Raw genomic sequence first — 27,674 nt, 5'->3', positions numbered from 1 at the left:
ACTGCTCTATTTTGTGGGTATATAATATACCCCATTTTTAAGTGTTTAGGCACTAACTGAAACTTTATTTTCAGGAATAATTCGGAAGCCTTTTTAAAAACTTTGTAATAGCTAGAATACCTTGCTGAAAATTTACTATAAAAGTTTGCTTTGGTGCTACGGAATAACTCTCCCTTTTTTAATAAAATTCTTATCATTTGAGAGAGAGAGAGAAAAAAAAATGTCCTAACTACTGTATATCCCACAAAATAACCGCAGGCATAAAGCGCGTCGCCACACCAACCAGTCTATCACAAGGAACAGAGATGTCGGCTCCCATCATCTCCGCTCAGCTCCCTCCCTTCTCGCTCCGTTACTCTCTCCAGGGCACTGCAGCCCTGCCCCTGGAGCCTTCTCTCCCCCCCCCCCCCCTATTCTTACATATTTTTCATTCACTCCCCTTAAGATTCCTATTCTGAACCCCATCTCCCTCCACCTGTCCAGCCTCATTTCTGTTCTGGGCCGGATGGGCTGGATCTACCTTTTTCTTGATTCCCTCACTTTTTTTCTTAAAACTCCTCATTTTTTCTCAGAGCCTCTGCCATCCATTGCCTCCATCTTGCCATTCTAATCTCCCTGCCTCTTTAAAAATTCCCTCTTTGGTCCTGTCTTCTCCCTTCGATTCTCTTCATTCTTTCCTATGGCCACCTGCAATCTAGTGTGGGATATGAATACAAAACAAAGAAGAGTGGCTGTATGGTGTGCCTACATCATCCTAATTCAGTGACTCAAGCCATGCCAGTCTCCTTGCAGCCTCACAGGCCTTTGGTGAAAATTGCTCTAGTGCTTTCTATTTCTGAGGCACATAATAACCGCTCCCACAATAATTCTTCCTCATTAAGTCAAAAAAAAAAAGTTTTTTTAGTCAAAGTTTCTTGGATCGAGATTAATAGTATCTGAAACAATGTTTTTAAAAGCTTAAACTAATTTTATAGAGTTCAAACTGCATCACAGACATGAATTTCATGGAATGTTTTTAGTAACTAAGTTCATGCTACATGAGGGCGGGAGGGAGGGCATGAGAGAGGATCTCAGAAACAAAACAATGAAAAAAAAAAGCCAGGGTGGACGGTGAGAAAGCTGGTAGCACAGGTAGACGCTTCTTTCAAATAACTCATCTTCTCCAACCTCAGCAGGAAATGCACCGTGAAGATATAAAGGGAAGTGAGTCTCTACTAAGGAAATGTGTATTATGACTTTGGCTTTATTGTAAAGGTTATTTTAAGAATGGAAAAGTTATTGTGATAACTATGCATGATACCAGGTAGGTACTGGAAATATCGGGGGAATACTTTGTAAAGTATATTATTAGCTAATCACTATGCTATACCCTGAAACTAATACAAAATAATACTTAAGAATGAAAAATTTTATTTTGATGATACTTTGTAATAAGCATTAGGATTTTTCATTAAAAAAAAAGACAGAATATTGCTCAGTCTCTGCATTTTAAATCTGCATCACAGGAACTACTAAAGAAAGCAGATTTTAAAAAAGAGAACTATAGCCCGGCCAGTGGGGCTCAGTGGTTGAGCACCGACCTATAAATCAGGAGGTTATGGGTTCGATTCCTGATCAGGGCACATGCCTGAGTTGGGATGTGGGCTCAACCACAATGGGGGACATGCAAGAGGCAGTTGATCAATGATTCTCTCTCATCATTGATGTTTCTATCTCTCTCTCCCTTTCCCTTCCTCTCTGAAATCAATACAAAAATATTAAAAGAGAGAGAGAGAACTATAAAATTGAGAAACGAGGTTAACGGTCTACAAGTGTGCTTTCACAATCACCACAAAGACAATGACACGTAAAAACATTAGCTGTCTAAGCTCCATCATGACTTCGGTTAGCAGATTTTTCAAAGAGAGAAACCCCAAAGGTTGAGCATCTTACCTTGTGGAGATGTTCGAGGGCGAGCACAATCTCTCCAATATAGATCTGCACCTCGTGCTCTGTGAAACGCTCTCTTTGAGAAAGATGAGTAAAAAGTTCTCCACCATTTATATAATCTAAAAATGAAATATATTTTTCTTTCTTTGACTTGTGTTCATAAACTAATGGAAGTGTTTGCTTTTAATCAATATGGATTAACCACAAGGCACTGACTTTAATATATGACTTTTGGTATAATTCTTAGTACACAGTTTCATAAGAATATATTACTAAATTCATATACAATACAGTTTCATAAGATAATGACTAGCCTGAACTACAATCAAATGAATTTGCATAGAGTATTGCCATTAAAACCATTACACAAATTCTAAATATATTTAAATAATTTCTCAAATACAGCATATCAGAACCCTCAGCCATCACCAGTGAGTATTGAAACAACTGCCACTTCAATGACTACAATAAAAAATGAACAGAACAAAACAAGACACAAAGAAAAATCCCAGCTTTCCTTTTAACAGTCACTATTTTTAAGCCAATTCCTTATTTTCCAAGATTTCCTATGCACCCTGCCAAAAATGTATAGTAGGTTGCAGATAGGTAAACAATATGTCAATCTTTTTGGGAGAATGTGCCAAGCTAAAATGAACACTGACATATTTATGGCACCGAATTTCAGAGCGAATTTATTTCTTATAGGAGTGAACCCAGGGTTGTTCTCTCATTAAAGTACTTGGCCTTGCCTACAAGAGTATCTACACTCTTTTCTAAGAGGTTATCACCTTAATCTATCTGCCTGTTAAAGCAGAAGCATCTGAATTTGGAAACCTAGAAGAGCTACATTCTAAATTCTTGCCAGAGATTAGAACCTCAAAGTATCTGCAGTCCAAACCTCATCAAATGTTCAGTCATGAGAAATAATACATACATACATACATACATACAAAGGACAATATATGTAATCGATATGTCTTTCTGGATATGCCACAATGATTGGAGCAAAGTCAGAGCAGGAGAAAGCTACAATTCTAATGCTGTTTTGGAAAAATTATACTTTAATCTTGTTTCACAGGCTGGCATTACAGGGACAGTGGCATGAAACCTGGCATTAGTCTAGAAGGGCTGGTGAAAACTCCTTTATATCTGGGTCACAATGCCTTAAGAAAATATATCTTGGTATAATTTCATGCTTACAAAAATATTTGCAAAAACAGTACAAGAAACCTTCATATTCCTATTATGCAAATCTACCGATTGTTTATATTTTGCTTCCCTTGCTTTAGTAGTCTCTCTGTTTTTACATATGTGCATATTTTTCTTTTGCTGTTGAAAGTAAACTAGAGACATCATGTTCCTATCCCTAAATCCTTCAGTGTGCATCTCCTAAGAAAAAGAACATCCTTTCCATGTCAAAAACTAACTATGATAAAAACAATCTAATTTATACTCCCTAGTCAAATTTTGTCATTTGCCCCAATGACTGCTCTTTGTAGCTACTTTTTTCCAGTGCAGGACCCATGGCTATCATAGCTCTTTAGTCTGGAACCCTCGGTCTTTCTTCCTTGATCTTGACATCTTGAAGAGGCTAGGCCAGTCATTCTGAGGGCCAACCTTCAATTTGGGTTTTACCTAATGCTTTTTTATTATTAAATGCAGGTTATGTATTCTTGGAAGGACCATCAATGAAATGGTTATCACCTTAATCTACCTGCCTGTGAAAGCCGACCATCTGTCTTAGAATACATCAGGAAGCATGTGGTGTTAATTTTTCGAATACTGGTGTTAATCCTGATCATGTCATTAATGTGGAGTCATTGAGGTGGTGTTTGCCAGGTTTCTCCACTATGAAGTTACTATGTTTCCCTGTGTAATTAACTGGTAACTTGTGGGGAGATGAATTAAGACTGTGTAAAAATACCCTGTTCCTCATCAAACTAGCACCCATCCATTTTAGAATCCAATGACGACTTCCTAACCCCACCACCCTTGTCTATGTTGGTTGGCATTCTCCCATAAGGAAGGGCTTCCCCTTCACCTCATTTATTGCACTTTCTGACTTGATCCCACAAGATATTCCAGTTTCTTCTTGTACTTTTTTTAGGCTTCATTTTAATGCAGCCACCACTATGGATCGCTATCTGCCACGGGTGGTACTCAACACTTCACATGTGTCAACATTTCTGACAGAGACCTTAACCAAGACAGGAAGAGGGAGGGCCCGTGGGAGGGGCTCTCACACCCTATGTCGGTTTCCAAGCCCTACAGGAAGAACTCCAAGGTTACAACAGAGCTGGATGGTTTGAGCAGCCCCTCCCCTTCACTTTCTCTTCCCCCTCAGAAAAGAATGCCCTTCTTGCTCTCTCTTGCACTTGTCTTGCCCGGCTGCACATACCACACCGCAATCCTTTCTTTTCCCCCAGTGAATACTTTCTGACAGAATAACTACTCAACACATGCATCGTCCCATTTAAGCCCAACGACTCCAGGCAGATGGGAAAGCAAAGGGTCAGAGAGAGTGAGTGACTTGTCTGATAGGAGACACTGAAACCCAGAGTTGAACTCAAGCTAGTATTTAAGCACAGAACAGGGAAAGAAAACTGCATGTTCACGGAAGAGTGAGGGGGTTACTCAGATTGGTTGGAGCACAGGCATCAGAGCGTAACAGTGGGAGACTGGGTGGAAAAGGCTGAGGCTGGAGCTTAGATTATATCCTCAAGTAAAATGGGAGGCTCTAAGCAGTGGGGTGGCCCAATCATGGCTGTGTGTTAAGAAAAGTAATTAATTGTAATATAATTATGAACTGGAAAGGATCAAGAGAGGTCAAACACTGAACATCGCACCCATCTCATTCTCTGCTACTGAAAATAATGACGCTGCCCTGACACACCAAGGAGGTCAATATACATGGGCTGAGCTATGTAGAGAAATGAAGTCATGTTCTTCCAAATGCCAGCTATGAGACCTTGGGTACCTCTCTTGACTCCCTGAGCCCAGGGTACCTCATTTGTAAAACAAAGACGGTAATCCATGCCTTGAAGGGTTGCTTGCAAAGACTGAATGAAATATGTAGAAAATGCCAAGAGGGGTGCCTGATAACAAACAAGTACTATAAAACTAAATATTACAATGCAAAGTATTTGCTACCTTCATCTCAAACTCCTCTGTAGCTCTGGAGTCTGGGATTTTCTGGCCCTCAACCAACTTTACTTCATATTGACATTCTCATTCTTATAATAATTAGGACAATAATAAAAACGACAAGAAAACAATGCCACAAGAATCCCCCTTACACATGCATTTTGTTCACTTGGGCAAGTAGAGATTAGCAGGACAGAATCCTAAAACTGGATTGTTGAGTTACAACATATGTACACTTCAAAACTGCTGCAATTTTTAATAAACGTTTTCCTCTAAATAGCTATAGCCATCTATATACCCCATCAACAGTGAATAAATGCCTTTTAAAAAATGTTTTCACCAACTCATTATCATTAATTTTCATTTTTACTAATCTGATAGGCATTTCCAGGACACAGAAATTCTAAAGGTGCAAAAGAAAGAACAGAGAAAGAAAATATATCAAGCAGTTGGACTTGATATATTTTCAGTGGAAGTAAAGACTTATTCTGTTCATAACTGAGGAACAGAAGGGGACCGTTCATCAGTAGTCCACATTCATGACAACAATGATAAATAAACAAATAAATAAATCTGACATGTTCTCAGAAGCTGTGAGGCACATTTCATCAATATGACTCTTCAAAAAAATTTATCAATTTATAATTATACTAGAGGCCCGGTGCACAAAAATTTGTGCACTGGGGGGGGGGGGGAAGGGGGTCCCTCAGCCTGGCCTGTGCCCTCTCGCAGTCTGGGACCCCTCGGGAGATAACACCCTGCTGGCTTAGGCCTGCTCCCGGGTGGCAGAGGGCAGGCCCAATCCCTAGGTGCAGCCCCTGGTCGGGCTCAGAGCAGGGCCGATTGGGGAGTTGGGGCACCGCCCCCTGTCATGCACAAAGCAGGGCGATCCGGGAGGTTGTGATGCCACCCTCAGTCACACTCAGGGTAGGGCCGATTGGGGGGTTGGGGCACTGTCCCCTGTCACACTCAAGGCAGGGTCGATGGGGAGGTTGTGGCGCCACCCCCTGTCACGCACAGAGCAGGGCCAATCAGGGGGTTGGGGCACTGCCCCCTGTCACTCACAGAGCAGGGCCCATCAGGGGGGTTGGGGCTCTGTACCCTGTCATGCACAGAGCAGGGCCAATCAGGGGGTTGGGGCGCTGCCCCCTGTCACGCACAGAGCAGGGCCCATCAGGGGGTTGGGGCGCCGCCACTCTCACACTCAGGGCATGGCCGATGGGGAGGTTATGGCTCTACCCCGTCACACACAGAGCAGGGCCTGTGGGGGGGTGGGGGGTTGGGGCACTGCACCCTGTCACACACAGAGCCGCAGGGCGATCAGGGGGCTGGGGAGCTCCACCCTATCAGGCACAGAATAGGGCTGATCAGGGGTTTGGGGTGCCATCCCCTGTCACAAACAGAGCAGGGTGGATAGGGAGGTTGTGGCCCCGCCCCCTGTCACACACAGAGCTGCAGGGCGATCAGGCGGTTTGGGCACTGCCCCGTTACGCTGATACCAGTGCCGGGAGGCCTCGCGGCTCTGCTGATCCCAGTGCTGGGAGGCATATTACCCTTTTACTATATAGGGTAGAGGCCTGGTGCACGGGTGGGTGCTGGCTGGTTTGCCCTGAAGGGTGTCCTGGATCAGGGTGGGGGTTCCCACTGGGGTGCCTGGCCAGCCTGGGTGAGGGGATGATGGCTGTTTGCAGCTGGTCACACACCCTTCAAGGTGGGGGTCCCCACTGGGGTGCCTGGCCAGTCTGGGTGAGGGGCTGAGGGCTGTTTTCAGGCTGGGGTGACTGAAGCTCCCAACCGGTCCTTTTTTTCTTTCTTTTTTTTTTTTTTTTATTCTGAGCCAGCTTTAGCTCTGAGGCTTGGCTCCAGCTCTTAGGCCTCCGCTGCTGAAAGTAGGTTTCTGGCCTTTGCTTACAATGTTGCAATCCTGCTGGCTGAAGCCTGGCGGACTAAAGCAGGTTTCTGGGGTTTTGTTTAGCTTCTATATTTGTTACATAGTTGCTTAGAGTTGCAGCTCAGAGGCCTGCAGCGGCAGGTGGGGAACGTTGGAGTCCTCCGTCACTGAAGCAAGCAAGCCTCATGTTAGTTTCAAGTTGCCTGGCTGCTGGCCGCCATCTTGGCTGGCAGTTAATTTGCATATTGCCCTGATTAGCCAATGGGAAGGGTAGCGGTAGTATGCTAATTACCATGTTTCTCTTTTATTAGATGGGATTGAGATTTATTTACAGTCCATAAAATGGAATACCTTACTATGATGCTTGTATAGACTACTGGTTTCTTGATTAAATTAAAATAAATGTTTTTGTTATATGAATAAAATGATTATATCTCAACTCTTTTGTATTTTGCTACATAATCTTCTTTAAACAGAGAATGGCTCATATCCTATATCTATAAAATGAACAGAAATAATTCCAACTGCCACGTAAGATTGTCAAGAGGATTAAATGGCAATTTAATTGAGGGTTAATCCTGGGCCAGACAAACACTAAGCACTAATTACATGGTGACTATTAGCTATTATTATTGATAACTGCTGCAAATTTAGACATCAATTACAATTTATAGAACTGAAAAATATTGCTAAGTTCAATTGTAATGTTTTTAAAATAAAATTCAAATTTATGATACCCTGACTTAAGCTATTCTCTCAATATAAGCATAAATTTAAGGTTTTCTATAAAGCACTATTAGGGCCTAATTAGTTTTAGTCAGTATTAAGCTAAAGAAATTTTCTTATATAACTGATATTTCAGTGCAACACTCAAGAGATATCTGGTTTTTATTCAAGTGCAATTAACTTGCTTTTAAAGAATTTTATGTGACAGTAGCTGGAGTGCCAGATGCAGCACTCTGATGCTGTGTCTCTCAGAAGCATAAAAATAACACAGAAATCACACAAATAATGTGAAATTTCAAAAACACGCTATCTCTCTGATTTTAAAACACTACCATCTTTCCTAAATCCTTGCTTTCCTCTTCCTTTCATGGCAAAACGTCTTTAAAGAGCGGTCTGCATGTCTCACCTGATTACTCTCCTTACCCTCTGTTCACTTCCTATTGCTGCTGTGACACATGACTACAAACTGGTGGCTTAAAGCAACACAAACGTATCATTTTATGCAGTAGAGTAGAAGTGTGACAGGCATGTCACCAGGATAAAATCAGGGTGCAGCAGACCTGCATTTATTCCAGAAGCTCTAGTCTAAGAGAAAGTCTATTTTCTTGCCTTTTCCGTCTTTAAGAGGCTGCCTGCATTCCTTGGCTCATGGCCCCTTTCTCCATCTTCAAAGTCAGCAATGGCGGTTGAGTCACTTCACACATTGCATCATTCTGACCTCTTCTGTGGCAGCTCCCCATCTGACCCTCCTCTCCGCCTTTCTCTCTTCCATTCTGAAGGACCACTGTGATTATGTTGGGTTCACCCAGATAATCCAGGACAATCTCCTTCTTGTAAGGTGGTCAAGTGACTAGCAATTTTAATTCCACCTGCAACCTTAATTCTCATTTGTCATGTAACCTAACGTATTCATAGGTTCTAACTGTTAGGATTACAATACCAGATTCTTTATTGTTCCCTTAAAAAAAACAAAAAAAAAAAGAACATACGTTGTTAGTTGATTAGTTTCAGCTGCTCAAGACCTCGACATATCTGACTTGACTTAATGTTGAATCAGAAACCTCTCCATTGTTCATAATTTTGTGTTTCTATTAACAGGTGAAGAAGTTGAAACACACTGGAGATACTGAGTTCGATAAACCTCTAGAAATTATCCAAAGAGCAGTTTTTCATTAAGGATGCAAAAGGATAACCATGGAAAGAGCTGGCTGACTTTCGAAGACTAGGTCTCGTTAATGCAAGCTCATGGAAATCAGCTGGCAGGAGAGGACGTAGCAGAGTTAACCGACAGAAAGAAGGCCTAAAAGCTACACCTCCTGCGTTCAAGGAAAGAGTCTCTCTTCTGTTTTCACTCTTCAAACACCTACTAACTTCCAGTAATACTGACTGACCTCTGGTCATCTAACATTTGCATTGCAAATCTTTGCAGTTAGAATTTCTCTCTCATATTTCTTCCTATGGTGGCACCTTCCAAAGAGCTGTTATTAGCCCGAATTTCCCCCTAATTCGACCCCACCTCCACCCACGTGCACAAGTTACTCGGTCTTCTTTTATTTTTATTTCCTACATACTTTTCTCTTCCTTCAGACATGCCTCACATACATTCATTTCCACACTTCTTGGTTCTCATTTGCACCTCCTCCTCCTCCTCCAGACCGCCTAAATCTCTCTTGATTGCTCCTTTTTCTTGTCTTGTATCTAAAGTACATGATGTACCATACACACCTGAAAGTAATTTCTTTTTAATGTCATGCCAAAGTCATCTCACTTTTTTTCCTTTCCGTTTTAGCTCAACATTCTAATAGCACCTCCTGCAAATGCCTTCCCGCTTATCAAAATCATTATAAATTTCTAAGACATAAATTTACCAGTGTTGTGAATCAGTCATATTTACTTCAAAGTAAGGAAGGTTTTCAGCTGCTGTTTTGCTATATACAACAGACTGCAATGTTTCATGAACCATTCCCTTGCCATTGCAGCAAGTATCCTCACCCGTGCAATTTTTGAGTTGAAATTGATATTCAAAAGTGAAACTTTAATATTTTAAATACCTTGTAACTCACTGAAAGGATGATTCATGGTGGCAGAGCTGTCTATGAGGCCAGGTGGCATTGATTATTGAGGATGCTACTTAGCATCACCTTTATAAATACCTTCGTGATGAAACAGGAATTTTTAGGGGTGAAAAAGACAGGTCCCTAACCCTCATACTTTACTTGCCCAGACTCCAGAGGACACCGAGTAGTTTATAGGACTAGATCTCAAGGATACTTTTCCTATATGCCCTGCCTCCTAATTCACAGTCCCTGTTTGCCTTTAAAAGATCCTAATAATCAAAGCAGTCAGCTAACATGGACAGTGCTGCCCAGAGTTTTCGGGAACAGCCCTCATTTATTTGGGCAGGCCTTTGAACAACTCAAAAGCCCTTTTACAGACACTGTCTTTAATTCTCCCCACAGGTCAGGAGAATCGACTCCTAAATCTGTCTGTCTCGAGTGAGTCTTGAATACCAGCACAAGAGGAGGACGAAGCTGCATTGCCATCAACTAGATCACCAATTTCTACTCGTGTGAGCCTCTAAAGGACCTAAAACTTCTCTTTCAAAGGAATCCTGAAGAATCAATAAGTGCCAAATAAGTAACATACTCTAGTATTTCTAGATAATCAGTGTTTTCATCTTTTTAACAATTCTTATTCTGTCTTTTCATAAGTGTCACCTGAACCCTAGGTTAATACCTTTTCTGTCCTTGCTAGGACCCAGAAACACCATAAGATGCTCCTACTTATAGCTCCTTTTTGTATCCCTAATGTAGCCAATTTTTCAGCCATACTGGCTCTCCAAATCCCTAACTACTAAGTATGTTATAAGCAGCCCGACCACAATCAGAGACTCTTACAGCCTTAGGAGTCGCAGCCTTCATTGCAGCTGTTACAGAATTACTACCACTACCACCAACCAGACCAGGACCACTTCTCAAGCCTATGATCCTTGTTTTCAAGAAGGTCCTCAATCAAACAGGGCAAAATGTCTGCCATAATTAAGCACTTCTTGCTGCAAGCAGTTTAGCTAAAGGAAAAGGCCTCAAAATTTATAATACCATCTCTATTAACTAGCTCCCCTCTTCAGACCTTTACTGTTTTATTATTACTCATCTTTAACCACTGCTTGTTACGTCCATATCCTTCCAGTTAGAAGTCTTAAAGCTACAAATGGTCCTCCACACGGAACCGCAGGCCCTAAGTTAGCCCACTTCCGACAGGACCCTGACTGCTGCCCCCAAGCTATGACCCCTTTCCAGTGGGAAGCAGACCGACCAGCGTCCACTGTCCCCAATGGCAGGTGGGGTTTCCTAATCGGAGGGGGGACTGAAACAGGAATTTTTAGGGGTAAAAAAGATAGGTTTAGGAAATTTTAGAAATTAAGGGGACCATGGAAGCAGCACAGGGCTGCAGAGCAGCAGAAGGTATATCTCCATAGAATAGGGAACTGAAAAGCTGCAACAGGTATATTTCCATAGAATGAGGGAACGGGGAATAGCAGGTCTCTATTTACAAAATAAAGGGAAGGAAGCCCCTCATCCAAAAGAAGAAAGCTCACAGGGAATAGGAAAACAATAAGGAGGAGAGGAACACCTCACATGTCCCATGTGAGGTTGGACCTTAAAGCTCAGGAGTTACTATAGTAACCAGTCTAAGAGAATAGTGACCAATCAACGGGGATATCAAGGCACAAACATCTATAGCCTTTATAAACTGTGAAAACAGGGGATGGGTGGGACTCTTTGCCCCTCCCGACATGGGAGTCTGTGCTGTGAAATTCTTTCTCCTTCCCCATGTGGGAATCTGTACTTGTTCTTCAATAAATCTCCACCTTTGCTATACCATCTTCTGTCCGTGGATTCATTCTTCGACTCCAGCAGACAAAGAGCCCGGGAACCAGTCTGCCCAGGGGAACACCGCATGTTCCAGTCCAAAAATTCCATTTTGGTGATTTGCTTCTTCAGTGTCTTATAAATTCTACTGATTAATCTGACAGTTTCAACAGTCATAGATCAGCTGGTGTTTTGACAAAATTATCACTATCAGAGATCAGAGAACACCAAGAAAAAAAAAAAAGTTTTTTTTACAGACTTTTTTTCCACACAGAATTTCTTCCCACTGTTAGTTGAAATGAATACACTTTTTAAGAAAATAGAATAGGTGAAAATATTTTTATATTTTTTATGTAACCATGCAGAGGTACAGAAACAGTTGTAAAGGAGGTAATGGTGTCCATGTTATTAGAGTTGGAAAGGCTAAAAATATATAAAGGAGAAATCCATCAGTCATATCATGCCATTACATAAATTAAAATAGAGCCTAAAAAGATATTAATGATGTAGAATTTTCTTTTTTTAAATGTGACTTATAACAGATGGGTCTACTGGAGAGGTTAACGAATTACAGCTAAATCTAGTCCCCTGGTGCCGAGCCCTGACTTAGAGGAGCGCAGAAACAATGTAAAAGAATGGAAGGCAATTACAACTGAATGAAGCACAATGCAGGAAACACACACCCCTAGTTCTGATAGAAACGCTATATTCCACATCTGGCAAATGTCAAAGGTAAGCATCTGGCAAGGTAATACTAACATTATCACAATCTTATCAATTTGAGAAGCCTGTGCCAATCAGGCCAATTTTATCGTGAAGAAACAAGCCTGGTCAAACATCCAGTGAGCCGTGAATCCACGTAGGTGCAGGACAGCAACCGAGAACTGAATCTCCACATCTGCTCCCAAAATATCTCAGAGAACAGCAAGAATGACTGTAAACCTCCAAGATCTACACTTTCAGCAAAACTTAGAGAAAAAAAACCCAACCACACCAAACAGCATGCTGTGGACCGGCTCAAAAACAACCTAAGTGTCCACTGACAAATGAATGGATAAAGAAAATGTGGTACATACATACAAGGGAATATTGATTAGTCCTAAAAAGAATGAAATCTTGCCACTTGCGACAACATAGGTGGACCCTGAGGGCACTATGCCAAGTGAAATAAGTCAGACAGAGAAAAGGCAAATACCAGATGATCTCACTTATGTGTGAAATCTTTAAAAGACCAACAAGCTCATAGATACAGAGAACAGACTGGTGGTTGTCAGAAGTGAGGGAAGGAAGCAAAATGGGTGAAAGAGCTAAAAGTTAAAAACTCCCAGCTACAAAACAGTTAAGTCATGGGGATGTAACGTATACAGTGACTAGAGTTAATAATACTGTAGTGCAAGTATGAAAGTTAAGACTAAATCCTCAAAGTTCTCATCACAACAGCAACAAGAAAATACTGTAACTGTATGGTAACAGACATTAACTAGACTTATTTTTCAATATATTCAAATATCGAATCATTATGTTTTACACTTGAAACTAATATAATGATGTTTGTCAATGATTCCTCAGTTTTTAAAAATCTTTTTTGAAGAAGGAAAAAGAAATGAAGTCTATTTCTTCACCCATTAAATCTCGGCTGGCCTTGTGTTAGAGGAGAGGCTGGATGAGTCCCCAGGAGGACTCGCAGCCTCCGCCTTGGCCTGTTGGCAGTCTTCATGAGCTGCCCGGAGACTGCCATGCTAAGGAGAAGCTGGTCTGCTGCACGTGGAGAAGAGAGACGCCCCAGCCAACAGCCAGCACCAACTGTCAGACACGAGAGTAGAACCATCTTGGCCCTTCAATCCCAGCCGACTCTCCAGCTGACTACCACATGGGTGAGTCCAGGCTACACCAGCAGAGATCTGGCCAGCAGACCCACAGAATCATGAGAAAATAACTCATTGTTTGGACAACAAAATTTAAGAGTGGTTTGTTATCCAGCAATAAATAAGTTGCACCATTGGGTATTATGAAATAAAAATGTACTAACCAGAAAAAGTAGACGTCATTAACTGAAAAAAAGATCTGGTTACAAATTTTGGTAAAATATTCATACATGCAGACACACACACACACAAAGAGCTAGATAGACATATACTAATTAATAACAGAGGGAAATATAACAAGGTAAATTCTGGGTAATGAACATAGTTTTTTCTTATTTGGTTTTTTAAATATCTTTTATATGCATATAGATGCCTTTGTAGACATAAAATAATTTTTTTAAATATCGTATTTGTTACAAAGGTCTATAGAGTTTGTTTATTCATCACACAAAAAGGTCAGCTGGGTCCCTGAAGAGCTCAGTATCTAAATTCTTGCTATTAATCTCTAATAGTACACAAACCTGAATAAGGTCAGTTAATCAATAAACCTTTAGAGACAGTTACAGGCTGAATTGTGTCTCCCTGTCCCCAAAATTCATACATTGGAGTCCTAACCCCCAGGACCTCAGAGTGTGACTGTATTTAGAGACAAGGCCTTCAAAGAGGTAATTCATTTATTAAAATGAGGCCGTTAGGGAAGGCCCTGATCCCTCCTGACTGGTGTCCTCATAAGAGGAACTCTGAACGCAAAAGCAACACCAGGGGTCTGAGTGCACCGAAGACCCACCATGTGAAAAGGCAGCAAGAGGGTGGCCATCCGCGAGCCACAGAGAAAACCCTGGAACAGACCCTTTCCTGTGGTCCTCGAAAGAAACCAGCCCTGCCGCACCTCGCTCTTGGACTTCCAGCCGCCAGACTGTGTTTAGCCACCCACCTGTGATATTTTGTTATGGCAGCCCTAGCAGACTACCTAATGTACTTGGAAAAGTGACCTAGTGTGTCTCCTAAGCACAGCCAACAGAAAACCACAAAAATAGTGATCATAAAGTCCTACTCTAGATTTCCGGCCATTTTTGCCTTTAAAGTAAAATAACAACTATAAACATACACAAAGAGAAATTATATGAAACTTGATTAACCAGTGTCACCCCAGTAAATTTAATAAAGGAAAGAAATTACATTAAACAATCTATGTGGATAGGGGAAGGGGCACGCTTTCTGGATGCGCCGCCTCACTTACAATGGAACATGTCTAGTCCCATTCTACTCTTGAGCTGGCACAAGAAACGGGTTTTCTTGTTTTGTTTTGTATTTATTTTTGGGCCACTGGCAAAGAACAAAACCACTGGAGAACCAACAACTACAAAGCAACATTATTAAGGACTACTGTTTTTTAATCCAATACAAAATATTTCATTCATCTACTTTTAAATTAAAAACATTATTTATAAAAACTACACTCACTATTTTCAATAAACAAAAAACTGAGTGGTTATGGTAAGAGAACAGAGAAGACAGGGAGAAGCCATGGTGTGGTGGTCGAGTCCAGGAGCTGGGGTTTAACTTTTATGAGCTGGTTTATTATAAAGGGAGAAGACTGAACAGGGTAATAATTTCTGAACCAGCCCTCATGGACTCCCGAGGCTTCCTGGGAAATTCTGGGAGGGTGAGGAACAGAAATAAACTGGCAGGGCTTGGTGCCCTTGAGCTCAGATCCAAGCAGAGCACTCAGTCCTATTTGTTTTCCATTTGAATGTTTGTGATCTCAATTGAGAGAAGGTTTCTGCTGCTAAAAATGTTTGAAACCATTGTATTAAAATGGTCTGTCCCCTACGGGCTAAACATTCAGAAGGAAAACATTTAAAAATCAGTGAAAAACATAGCTGAGCAGATACACTCAGGATGCAAAACGAAGGGCCACGTGGTATTTACTTGCTGGAACAACAGGCAAAGGCAGTGAGTGGGGACTTGGACAGGACAGGCGTGACAGCAGCCTATAGAAGCCCAGTGACTGCAACAGCAGAATGGCCAAAAAGACCAGTGTCTATGATGCGCACTGCAGCAGCCAACTAGCCTGATTGTCCCCCACCCTGCTAGCCTGCCCCCGGTCGGCTGCCAACCGCCCACGGCCCCTCCCCCTGGCTGGCCCCACCCATGCACAAATTTGTGCACTGGGCCTCTAGTCTATCTATATAAAAGCCTAAGCAACCATCCAACCGTTCGACCAGTAGCTATGATGCATAATGACCACCAGGGGGCAGATGCTCAACGCACAGGCATGGAAACATGGAATAGACTGATGAATCTCAGAGGGAAGGGGGGAGGGCAGGAAGAGATTAACCAAAGATCTTATATGCATACTAGAGGCCCAGTGCACAGATTCATGCACCGGAGGGATCCGTTGGCCTGGCCTGCGGGGATCAGGCTGAAACCAGGTGGGATCCCTTGGCCTGACCTGCAGAGATTGGGCCGGTTTTACCCATGCATGAATCCATGCACCGGGCTTCTAGTATATGTATAAAAGACTCAGGACTGCCCTAGCTGATTTAGCTTAGTGAATACAGCATCAGCCTGCGGACTGAAGGGTCCCAGGTTCGATTCCAGTCAAGGACACATGCTAGGGTTGTGGGCTTGATCCAAGTCGGGGGGCGTTCAGGAGGCAACTGATCAATGATTCTCTCTCATCATTAATGTTTCTATCTCTCTCCCCTCTCCCTCTTTGAAATCAATAAAAACATATTTTTTTTTTAAAAAAAAAAGACTCAAGATTGTAAGTCAATGGAAAGCATTGCAAAATGAACCTGAAGTGTAATTTCATGAATCAAGAAGTGAATAAATGCAACTTAATCCTACCAGACCTGAGGCCCTGAACCTAACTGACCCCTATACCTGGGCTCCTGAGCATTAAAGAGAAAAAATCAACATGATATAGAAAAATGTTAGTTACACGCAAACAAGTGGTTAGAATAAGATGGAACTTGGAGACATTGTAGAAAATAGGTCTACCTTTCATCTACCTTTCATCTAGTGCCAATATTCCACCTTTGTGTGGAAATTACCGAAAAATCAGTACAGCGGTCTAGTAGGGTTAAGGCATCATTAATAAAACTATAATTTCCAAAATGAAAGCATTCAATAAAATTGCCAAATATATATTTAAAAACCTGTTTGTACTACAGACGGCACTGTTTGGCAAACTTTCCTATGAACCAGACCTGAGTTTCAGTCTTCATTCTCAAGCTTACACAACATATGTAACATCAAAAAATGCAGCTTCCAGAACCTTCCACAGCATGAATGAGGGGTTTGGGGCAGTGTTGTTGGGAGGGTTAGTAATGCTACGGATAATACCTGGCGTAGTGCTGGCACACCGTAGGCATCAAGAACAGCTAATGCTTACAGAGCATGGTGTGAATTCTGTCTCAACTCATCGTCAGATTAGTTAGAAAATGGAGGATCAAAATACACAAATGCAAGTTATCACAAGAACGGACTGAAACTGTAACGGAAGCAATAGTCAGCGATGGCAGAGTGCGGCACTAGAAGAACCACCCTTTACTTCTAGCAGGAACAGAAAGGGGTGCGGCTCCTGCACAGCAGTCTAGCAGTACGTGCAGAGACATTCCAAGTTCATGTACAACGCTCCAGGCCTGCTTGGGAAAGGCAAGGATTCAGAAAGTGCCTGTGGGTGGAAATGGGAGTGATCCAAGGGGTGACTGGGTATCTCCTTTTCTTTCTTTTTTATTTTCCCAATTACTGATTTCCATGAGTATCAGTCCAAACCAGTACATCCCTGAGAACTCCTGAAGCAGAGACTGTGGCCCACTTCACAGCTCACTGCCCAGGGAGGCAGATGGCTCAAGAGTTTCCTAAGATTCATAACGGAGTTTGAAACGGAAGTAACATTCCTGCAGGCCGGGAGGTCCCAAATCCAGAGCATCTCATGATGTTCACGGAAATGCCACCACAAAGAGAAAAATGAAAGTTAAAATACTTGTTTCTTCTAAGTTCGAAATATGCTACCCTGTGACTCATTACAACACAAGATTTCCCTCCCCCCCAATAAAGTGTTTCTGTAAAAAGTCTGATGACTTACCTAAAATGAGATGAAGTTTGGTTTCTGTCTGGAAGGCATAGTGCAACGTCACCAAAAACGGCGACTGCCTGATGTGCTCCAGGACCTGTCGCTCCGTCCGCGTGTGCTCTGTGGTTTTGGCCTTTTGAACTATTGTTGCCTTTTTCAAAACCTTCATGGCGTACAGCTTTCCAGCATCGTGACCACTTATTTTACGAACTAGAAATACTTTTCCATATGCTGAAGAAAAACAACAACAATTAAAACACTACATAGGCAGAATGGTAAGTTATTGGAAGTTGAAAGTTACAATGCACAAAAAGCACGCTTTGAATAAAAAAGTATCTCTAGTACTGTTTCAAATAGTTCTCAGATAGATTTCTTAAATTTTATGCCAAACATGTTTCTAAGTCTAACACTCAGTGTTTACATATCTAACCACTGCTGACAAAGTTATGCTTTCACTGTTACTGTTATTCTCTCCTCAATATTTTTAGCTCTGGGAAACTAGCTGTTATTATGGTCAATTAACCACAATCCAATTCTGGGACAACTAGGACACTTTATACCTCAGCCAAATCCTCTAGGTTTTGCTACTGATGTAAATGAATAAAAACAGTTCTTAATGAGAATCTCATACATACATACATACACACACACACACACACACACACACACACACAAATCAAGTGCCTCAAGTACTCCTCTACACTCGTTTTAAAAGTCTAAAGCAATACAGACTGACATTATATAAACAAAAGAGATCTTCGGGTTTAAAAACAAACATTAAAATATCTTAAATTGCAAGCAATACTGAAGAGGCCCCTCTACATCTCTGGGCAGTAATTTACAGTTTCCTAGGTCAACCTCACCACATTTTCCCTAAGTAAGGGCTCAGCTGGGCACATCTAGGTGAGGAAATGGGGCCCTATGGGCACTGTGCCTCTAGCGCAGAGCAGGTATCTGCATTTGTTTAGAGAAGGGGGGAGAGGGCAGGAAGAGGTGGGAGGAGGAAGGAGGAAGGGCGGGCAAAAATACCCTGAGAGGGAAGGGGTAGGTCCCCAATTCATCCCTGTAAGGTATAATAAATGCTCTTCCCTTTTAAAAATGCAAACATCTCCTGGGATGGCTAAACCCAATCCCGCTTTTGAAGTTAAACCTTTTAATGAGACCGCTCTGGAGCCAGAGTTGTGACCCATACCAGTTCTTCCCCGCTCTGCCCACACCCCTCCAGTACTGAGCACATAATTCTACTCCAATCCACCCATTAGAATAAGAGAGCTTTAAAGGAAGGGCTCTTGTACGCTGGATGTTATGCAGTTCAGTGCTTCGGGAAGTATTTAGTGCAGACACATGACCTAGAATGGGTCAGTGAATGTAATACTCCTGAGAAGCAGGAAAACCGTCACTTACTAAGGACTTGTCTATACCAGGCTGGGTACAAACATATTCCATGTATAGATTCATGTAATCCTCAGAACAGCCAATGTTGTGCCTTCAGTATACTCAAGGAACTGGCCCAAAGGCTTGGATAAGAAGTGGCAGAACCGATTCAAACGTAGGAAGTGTTATGCCAGAGACCATGTTCACCATAAGACAATAAAAAAATAATCCCTCACAAATACTGGACATCAGTTACTCTGGACTGTAATAAAATCAGCACCATGAACACATTCTGGAATACAGAAAAAGTTCACAAAATGTTTGTCTCACCTCATTACAAATAAAATAATTACAGATTGAGATTTTAGTAAGTCAGAAGTGAACCAAGAGAGAAAAACACAACCCTAACAAATTAACCTAAAGTATAAAAGTGAAAAAGTTCATCTATTCAGAATATTGAAATGAAGGTAAAAAAACTTTATAATGAAGTGTTTATCTTCCATGGAGCAGCCACTTACAAACTCAGGAGAAAGTCTTCAACAGGTTTGGGGCTTTTGTGTGTCTCACATACACAGCACCCAACCTAAATTCCAATCTCCAGGACTGATGCTCCCTTCTCCCGCTGTAAGACACCGCCACACACTGAATGCCTATAACTAGCTCACAGTGCACATCTGTTCCCATGTGGTTCAGTCATCTGCTTCAGATCAGTCACTGATACTCACTGCCCTGCCTGTTTATGCCTGCTGCATACGTTATTCTTATTATAATTTAACTAAATATTACATAACCACTGCAATGTAAATGTGAAAGAAAAGAGAAAAATGAGGTTGAATACTTTGGAAGAACTAGATAAAAGCAAGATACTTCAAAAGAACCGCTGAAAAGTTAGGTGTGGGTGAAACAACTATAAAAGGCTTGAGGGGGGATTATGAAAATCTAAAAGAATTTTGCACTCAGATTACTTCAGATGTGTCTGGTTCTCAGTCCACTTTAAAGAATCCAAAACTTAATTTTAATGCGGTTTATGCAAAATAAACCATCATTTAAAAACCTAGCCTTAAAGAACAAGTGTTGTGCCTACATCCAAAGACTGGCAAGTGAATATGTATTTATCCATTTTAAGTGAAAGGTAGTATGTTCGAAGTATGTATTTATATATAACCTTTTAAAATATTTTTCCATTTTACCCAACATTTCTTGATTAACCACAAGTACCAATCATGTCATATGAGAGTTTGCACTAACAAAAGGATCATTCATATTCATCACTGCTGAAATTCAGCCCCCTCTCATCCTTCCAGATAACTGCAGTCTTGTTAAAGGTTGACTCAGCCATCAACCATACTAGCTGTGCCTCGCAGCTTGCTTTCCCCCTCAATCTGGCAAATATACCTTTTTGTGCTATCATCTAAATTGTTGATAAAAATATAACCCTTCCTGTCCAGCAGAGTGGCTCAGTTGGTTGAGTGTCGTCCTGTGCACCAAAAGGTTGCTGGTTCAATTCCTAAGCACACACATGGGTTGCAGGTTCAGTCCCCAGTGGGGGCATGTATGGAAGGCAACTGATCAATGTTTCTCTCATGTTGATTTCTCTCTCTCTCTCTCTCTCTCTCTCTCTCTCTCTCTCTCTCTCTCTCTCTCTCTCAAGAATGTCCTTGGATGAGGATTAAAAATGATACTAATACTAAAATAACCCTTCTAGCTCAAAACAGTTGATTTCCTATTGCTCTTAAAGAGAATCCCTAATATAATTTAATCTATCTGGCTTCTACCTACCCTCTCTCCACCTTCTCACCATCTCATTGAGCTAACTTCTTCAGCCATCCAACTTCCTGACTTCCCAGACTAGTAGTACAAGTCCCCTAATTTTATGCTCTCATAACACCATGCATTCTCTCTCACAGAAATTATCAGAAACATTAGTTTGCATGATTGCTTCATTATCTAACTTCTACTGGACTGTAAATTCCACAAAATTATGGACTTGTCTGATTTTACCCATTTTGTATCATTAGCAAGTAACACTGAAGCTGGCAAATCATGGAAACTCAATGTTGAATGCATGAAAAACAAAAACAAAAAACAACAAGCTAACAAATAGGAAAAGGCCAAAGAAACAGCTCTGTAAACATAGAGCCAAATACTCTCTTCTCAGCTGACAATTTTGACACAAAGGTGAAGAAACTAGCAATGCAGGTCCACAGTACAGAGCTATTGCTAGCCAATTCTTTCCCTTTAGGGAAGGAACCATGAGCTTTTGTGAAGTAACGCCTCTTAATTTGTGTATTAAATACGGTTCCTGGCAATATTTCCAGGTGAACGTGAACTCAGGAACCCTAGCTGTCCCCATGTTAGAGCAGGAAAATAACATAGTGACATCCACATATGGCCACTGCTTTCTAATCTGCCACATTATGTGAGAATGAATTAGAATGCCTGGCCACACCCCTTTCTCATATATAATTTAACCTGGGGAAAGATTTCTATCTTTCCACATGTGGTATGTCCTGAGCACTAACAATCAATCCACCTGCTTCTCCTCCATCTTCCCTCTTAGAATTTCATTCAGTGCAAGACATCAGTGTCAGAAATGAAACCAAACAAGAAATACACCCCCGGAACTCTACATTTCACTTGTCCTGCCCTTGGTAACTGGTATCCTTGTTAACAGGCCAGCTGAACATGTATGGAAGTAATGCTGGAATAGCATATATCAAGCCCCTGTAAAACCACCACCCTTGAAAGGATTTTCCACGAAGCAGCTCATCCCAGAGATACTGCCACACAATCAATACAGAGAGTTCAATGGTGAAACTGACCATAACCTGGAACTTAAAAGGCTCATCTGAAACATCGGATTAATTAGACCCCAGCAACACTGCTCTCCATCCCAGTGATTCTCTACAAGCTACCCTGTGTACAGACAGACCAACAGGGAGCACCTTCCTGGGACAACAGGGGTAGCTAAGTAAGACTTTACTCAGAAAGACTCTACATTGAGGTTTAATCTGTGTGACACTTTTTAAAGAGACTACATAAAATAAAATTAGTTTTTTTCAAGAATATCTCTGGATCTTTTGTAAAAAAATGCTGTTCTCACAGTATTTAATGTCCATACTATAGGAGCCTTTTTATAACCATAGTGCTTGTTAAAGTCTCTGTAGACCAGTTTTTTCAAACTATGGGCCATGACCCAACAGTGGATGATGTTATTAATTTTAGTGGTTCCAACCAGCATTTTAAAAACTAAAATAGAACAGAATATACTAAAAGTGTTTAATGATATTTCTGTCTCATACACACACACACACACACACACACTCTAGAGATTCGGTGCACGAATTCGTGCACGGGTGGGGTCCCTCAGCCTGGCCAGTGATCAGGGCCAATCGGGGCCGTGGGAGGTTGGAAGGGGGTGAGGGCGGGGTGAAGGGCCGCGGGAGGTTGGCTGGCTGGGGGGAGGGGCCACAGGAGGTTGGCTATGGGAGCGCAGCACTGACAACTAGGAGGCAGCTCCTGCATTGAGCGTCTGCCCCCTGGTGGTCAGGGCACATCATAGCAACCGATCATTCAGTCGTTCGGTCGCTTAGGCTTTTATATATATAAATAGATGTATGCACATGTATATGTACATATGAATATGAACAAATCTGAGCACATGGGAGGGAAAAAAAGAGGGCAGTATAGGATAACGGCTAAAAATAGACTGGTGCCAGACTGCCTGGATTTGAATCCTAGATGTGCTATTTAGAAACTGTGTGACCTTGGGCAAAATAGCTAAGGTGATGGTCTCAATTTCTTCATTAGGTACAGTAACAGTTCCTACATCATTGTTTTGGGGATTAAATAAATTAATATAGACATCTACAATAAGGCTTGGCAGATAATAAACACTATGTAAGTGTCAGTGGAAAAAGTTTTATGTGTCTGTAGTCTATACACATACATAAATACACATACTGAATTGCCATATAAAACTGTACCTATTTCATCCAACGGGTAACAGTCAGAAAAGCTTGAAAGCCACTGTTCTAGAAGAATTCATATGCCTTTCCTTTAAAATACATATATTATATAGGCTAAAGAGTTTTCCTTTATATTCACCTCTTCTTAGCCTCAGAGTTAAATTTAAGACTCAGTAACAACGACTATCTCATTCCAGGTGTCTACATCTATTTCACTTTCTCTTTTTATTTTTCACTTTCTCTTCTTTTTATTTTTTTAGGTTCCTTTTCCTCCCCTATCTTTGAAAATGCTACTAAGTATCTTTGAAAATGAGTAAATTTCAAAACACATTTAAAATAAAATGTACTTGACTTTACAGATTATCAAACCGAAGCATTAATTCCTAAATTCCTTATATTAAAAAGTACCAATTAAACTAAATATTTCAACATAATTTTAAAACAAAAAAAGGGAGAATTTGAGGCATTTAATATAACTATTTTTTTTAGCCAATTTGCTAGGATTTGTAAAACCATAAAAACAAAATTTCTAATATTAATAAAAGTAGACTGATAACAACAGATTAATCCTCTAATATATAAGAAAAAGATGTGAATGCAAAATATGCTTGATTAAGTAAATAGATGCTTTAAGTAAACAAACCAGACATAGTAAACTCATATGAAATAATGGGCAGTAATTTTTGTGAAAGAGACTAAGGTAGGCCATTGCACATCCTCTAAGATATATAATAATGAAGACTTGGAAATCACATAATAAAAGTACCAACATTCTAGATTTAATCCGATTTTAGTTTCTAAATTAACCAAGGGCCACTGGACTCATTTGCTTAACTACTTTAACGATCAAAATTAGTTGTACAGCTTAATCAGGAACACAAATCAGTATATTTTCTCATGAAGAGTAACAGCTTCTAAAAAAGGATTTAGTATGTAAGAAGGTTGAAAATTAAAAAAAAAATTGTTACAGGATTAACTATCTGTGGATTCAATATTGCATTAGCTTGAATATTCAAAGACTAATTGCATAAAAATCTTCTAGATAAGCACTTTTTAAATTTCAGAGAAAACACCAAAACACCACATCCATTACCCAGCTCATAATTGCATGTATTTACATATTAGCTATGGTCAATTCCTGACTTTCTCCATATGAATGATCCACGTAAACCATAGGCCATTTCTTAACCCCAACCTCAAATGACTTGAAAACTAAAGATTCCGGTCCAGCAGGAAAGAAGAAAACGCCACAAAGGAAATGGTGTCCCACTATGAGGTCCACACTTGGAAACGACTACCCCTGGATCTGATCACCAGAAGACGTTACTAAAAGAAAATACAGGAAAACAAGGAAATAAGGACTACTAAGAAGCACATTCATAAATCATCCTCTGGTTATATCTAACTAAGCTGTTAGCCTAGCTAAACAGTTATGTCTTAATGGCCAGTGTTAATGACCATCCGTAATAGATGCAAATGGTGCCCTGCCAAGGAACACCTTTACAGGCTGGTGCACCCATACTGCTTCTAATCGCCACAGCTGTCCTCTTCACAGCCTCACCTGAGAGGTTACTGAAAGGGCGAGGGCTATGCCCTCTATCTTGCCCTGGATCCTCCATGTTGGGGCAGAGGCCATGTGCTCGGAGGAGTGCCTTCTTCCCGGAGGTCCAGGCCTCTCCTGGCCACGCCCGGGATTTCTTTGAACTAACCAATGGCAAGCAAGGGATGTGCGCGCCATAGAGATGACCACATCCTGTGTAACAAGACCCGACTTGGCGCCTGGCCAATTGGAGGGCCCACAGTCAGCTCCCCTCCCCTCACTATTAAAGGCCCTGATTTTCTCACGAGTGTCACTCGGTTTCCGGTCGCTGCGTCGACTGGAGGCCCGGGTCGGGTTAGCTAACTCAATAAAGGACCTTCTGCTTTTGCATCGGACTGGCTCCCTGGCGTGGTTTCTTGGGGATCTTGAATTCTGGGCATAACATTTTGGGGGCTCGTCCGGGATCCCCAACACCAGCGATGGGACGCCCAGTCCGGAGGGCCTGACTGACCGCGGTAGGTCTCTTGTTTCGTTTGTGTCGTGTTTTTTTGTTTTGTGTCTATCCCGTGTGAGCTCACTTCTGAAATCTGTAAATGCCTGTAAATGCCTGTAATAATGATCTGAGTGGATGCACGGGATCAACAGGTGGGAGGAGCCGAGGGACGCCTCGCTCCTCCATCTGAAGGGGTATAGCTTTGCTTCCGCGGAGTCGGAAGGTCTGTACGAACCCCCTTAATCTGAGACAGGCAAGGAGGAGTCGGGCGCTCCAATCCTCCATCTGAAGAGGGGAAATTTTGCTTCTGCGGAGTCGGAAGGTCTGTAAGGAACCCCTCAATCTGAGAAAAGGCAGGTCGCTCCTGCTGGTTGGCGCGCAGCCAACGTCTGGATTTCGTTTTGTTTTGTTTGTTTGTTTTTTTTGCTTCCATGGAGTTGGAAGGCTGTACTTTTTTGGGCCCTTTGGTTGTTTGTGTTTCCGTTTTGTTTTGTGGACTTGCTGGATTAATAATTTCGGGGAGATTGGGGAAGGCTTTAGAGCTCCCTCAGGAATGGGGAAGTTGTTAGGAATTGAATGGATTGTTTAAACTCTGAATGAATGTCTGGTGAAAGTGTATGAATGTGGAGGGAGAGGGACTGCTCTCACCCCTCCTTTGTGTGGCGGTCGGGCGGCTGCCTGAGTGAGGGTCTGTAGAAACAGGTCACCCCCTCCCCAAGTATTCTAAAATTAAAATCCTCCTTGTAATTGAAAAGCGTTTACAAATTTATAAATGCATCCGGGATTTCTGTGCACATGTAAAGGGAAAAGGCCAGTTTGAAAACGAGTGCGCATAGTTTTGAGCTGGACTTGACCTTTTGCTGTGTACAGAATAAAAAAAACCGGGGATGTTTTGGTCTTAAAAATGGCGAAGTTGAACCTAAGAAAGAAATACAGGCAGGTTTCTCAAGGCCATTTAAAGTAGCTTTTGAAATTTCCCGCCCTGAGGCAAGTACCACCAGGAAGTTGATGGTCAAATTTGCATGTGAATATGGTTTTGTTTCTTGACTTCCCCAACAGGAAAATTGTGACCATTTTAGCAGCTATGCCAGGCTTATTGGCTGGAAACTTAAAACTTTTAAGTGCAAATCATCTAAAAGCATTGAAATTTATAATACTGAAATGTTGATCTAAATATGCCTAATATGAGGTCTAAATGATAGAAGTTAATCTGTTAATTGAAAATGCCTTTGCTTATTAATCTGATTGAGAAGAGAGGATTGATTTTGTGACCTCAACTGAAGATTTTTAATACAAAAACCAGTTTAAACTTAATATTCTTTAAGATAATTATAAAGGGTATAAACAGCTAATGAGATTTCTGTTTGTCTACAATATAATGTTGGCCATCTATCTTTTAGGAATTTTGGTTTGCTCTTCCCTTGTTTATTGTGAGAATAAGGAAATCATCTTTTCTGTTAGAGAACAGTTTAGACAGCCGCCACTTTGAGCTGCCTGACTTGGCAGCCGCCATGTTGGCCGCATGGCCTGCCGCGCCCCTGGGGGCCGCCATCTTGGAACAGCCCCGCCCTCTGACTTGGCCAATCACAAGGGGGGTGTCTGCTCACTGGGGCAGGATGGAATTTCAGGGGTGGAGTTTTAAGGCGGAGTTTTTACCGCGGAAATGCAGATGGGGCAAAAAGTGTGCTAGCCTCGCGGATTTATTTAATACTTAATAAATTAGCAATCATGGTCTTAATATAATTTTAGTGGTATGATAGACCAATGTTTTGAGCAGTTGGCTTTATAAGGGCCGACAATAGAGCTCATATTTCTTAAAAGGCTTGTAGATAGATACATTTTTAAAAGATATCTAAAATTCTCAGTAGAACCACAGTTATACATATATAATAGTAATTGATTCTTGACACAACTGAAACTGATTTGTTGGTATTTTGTGGTATAAATGTGGCATGCACCTCAAAGTTCTTAATGGGAAATGTATCTAGTTATCATGTCTATTTAGTCTTGATTTCCTTGTTCAATATGAGTACCGTTTCTATCTGGATGAGACATAGGTCAAGAATCCCATCCTGGGACGTGGGAAAGGGAGGCCCCCACATCTGTTCCTGTCAGGCCCCCATCAGGGGACTTGGGCGGTGTTCCTGTTACCTGCTCAAGATCCCAAGACTGTATTTGTTTATGTAAGTGTGGAAATATATTTTGTGCTAGGTTGGGATTTTAGAATTCTGGGGTAGATTTAAAAGATATTTGTAACTTTTCTAGTCTGATTGGGACATTTAAGGGTGGGGCTCACAGTTCCTCAGGGCAGAGATTCCATGGGCCCTTCCCCCTGCCTATGCTGAATTAAATAATAAAACAATGGACCTTAGAATCTGTAAAGGTGGGTGGGAATGAAGCTGGTCAAATGTACCCACTTCTAGTGCACTCCCTTGAAAGAGGCCTGGTTGCTGCTCTGCCACAAAGGGAACTGGTAGAAAGACAAAAAGCAGAGTGTTGTAACTGATAAACAGGATTACCTAGAAGCCATCAGGACTTTGAAGTTCTAATCTGACTCAGAGACTGGCGCTTTAACTATCTCTTTCCTTGAGAGGGCTCCAGAGGGCGCAGGAGGACATTTGGCCGCGCCTCCGCGCCATCTATGAAACCAGCCCAACCCCAACTCCTCATCAGCACAGACCAGGGGATTGGGTCTACGTCTGAAGGCACTGCTGGGCGACCCTAGAGCCACGTTAGAAGGGTCCCTACACCGTGGTGCTGAAGACCCCCACCGCTCTCAAGGTAGACG

At 41.6% G+C, this 27,674-nt stretch overlaps 1 protein-coding gene across 1 annotated transcript in view; it reads right to left on the bottom strand.

Moving 5' to 3' along the window:
- The window catches only part of RPS6KA5 (ribosomal protein S6 kinase A5), a 132,273-nt gene that overhangs the window by 59,143 nt on the left and 45,456 nt on the right, over window positions 1-27,674 (bottom strand). The window contains exons 3-4 of the mRNA XM_081097434.1: window positions 17,524-17,742; window positions 1,933-2,048 (exon numbers count right to left, since the gene is read on the bottom strand). Coding sequence (XP_080953560.1) covers window positions 1,933-2,048; window positions 17,524-17,742 — 335 coding nt within the window. The remainder of the gene's footprint in view (window positions 1-1,932; window positions 2,049-17,523; window positions 17,743-27,674) is intronic.

This window comes from Myotis nattereri (genome assembly GCF_964212035.1).
Source record: "Myotis nattereri genome assembly, chromosome: 1".
Lineage (NCBI taxonomy): Eukaryota > Metazoa > Chordata > Mammalia > Chiroptera > Vespertilionidae > Myotis > Myotis nattereri.
The sequence above is the reverse complement of the archived record's forward strand: the minus strand, read 5'-3'. Positions and strand labels throughout refer to the sequence as shown.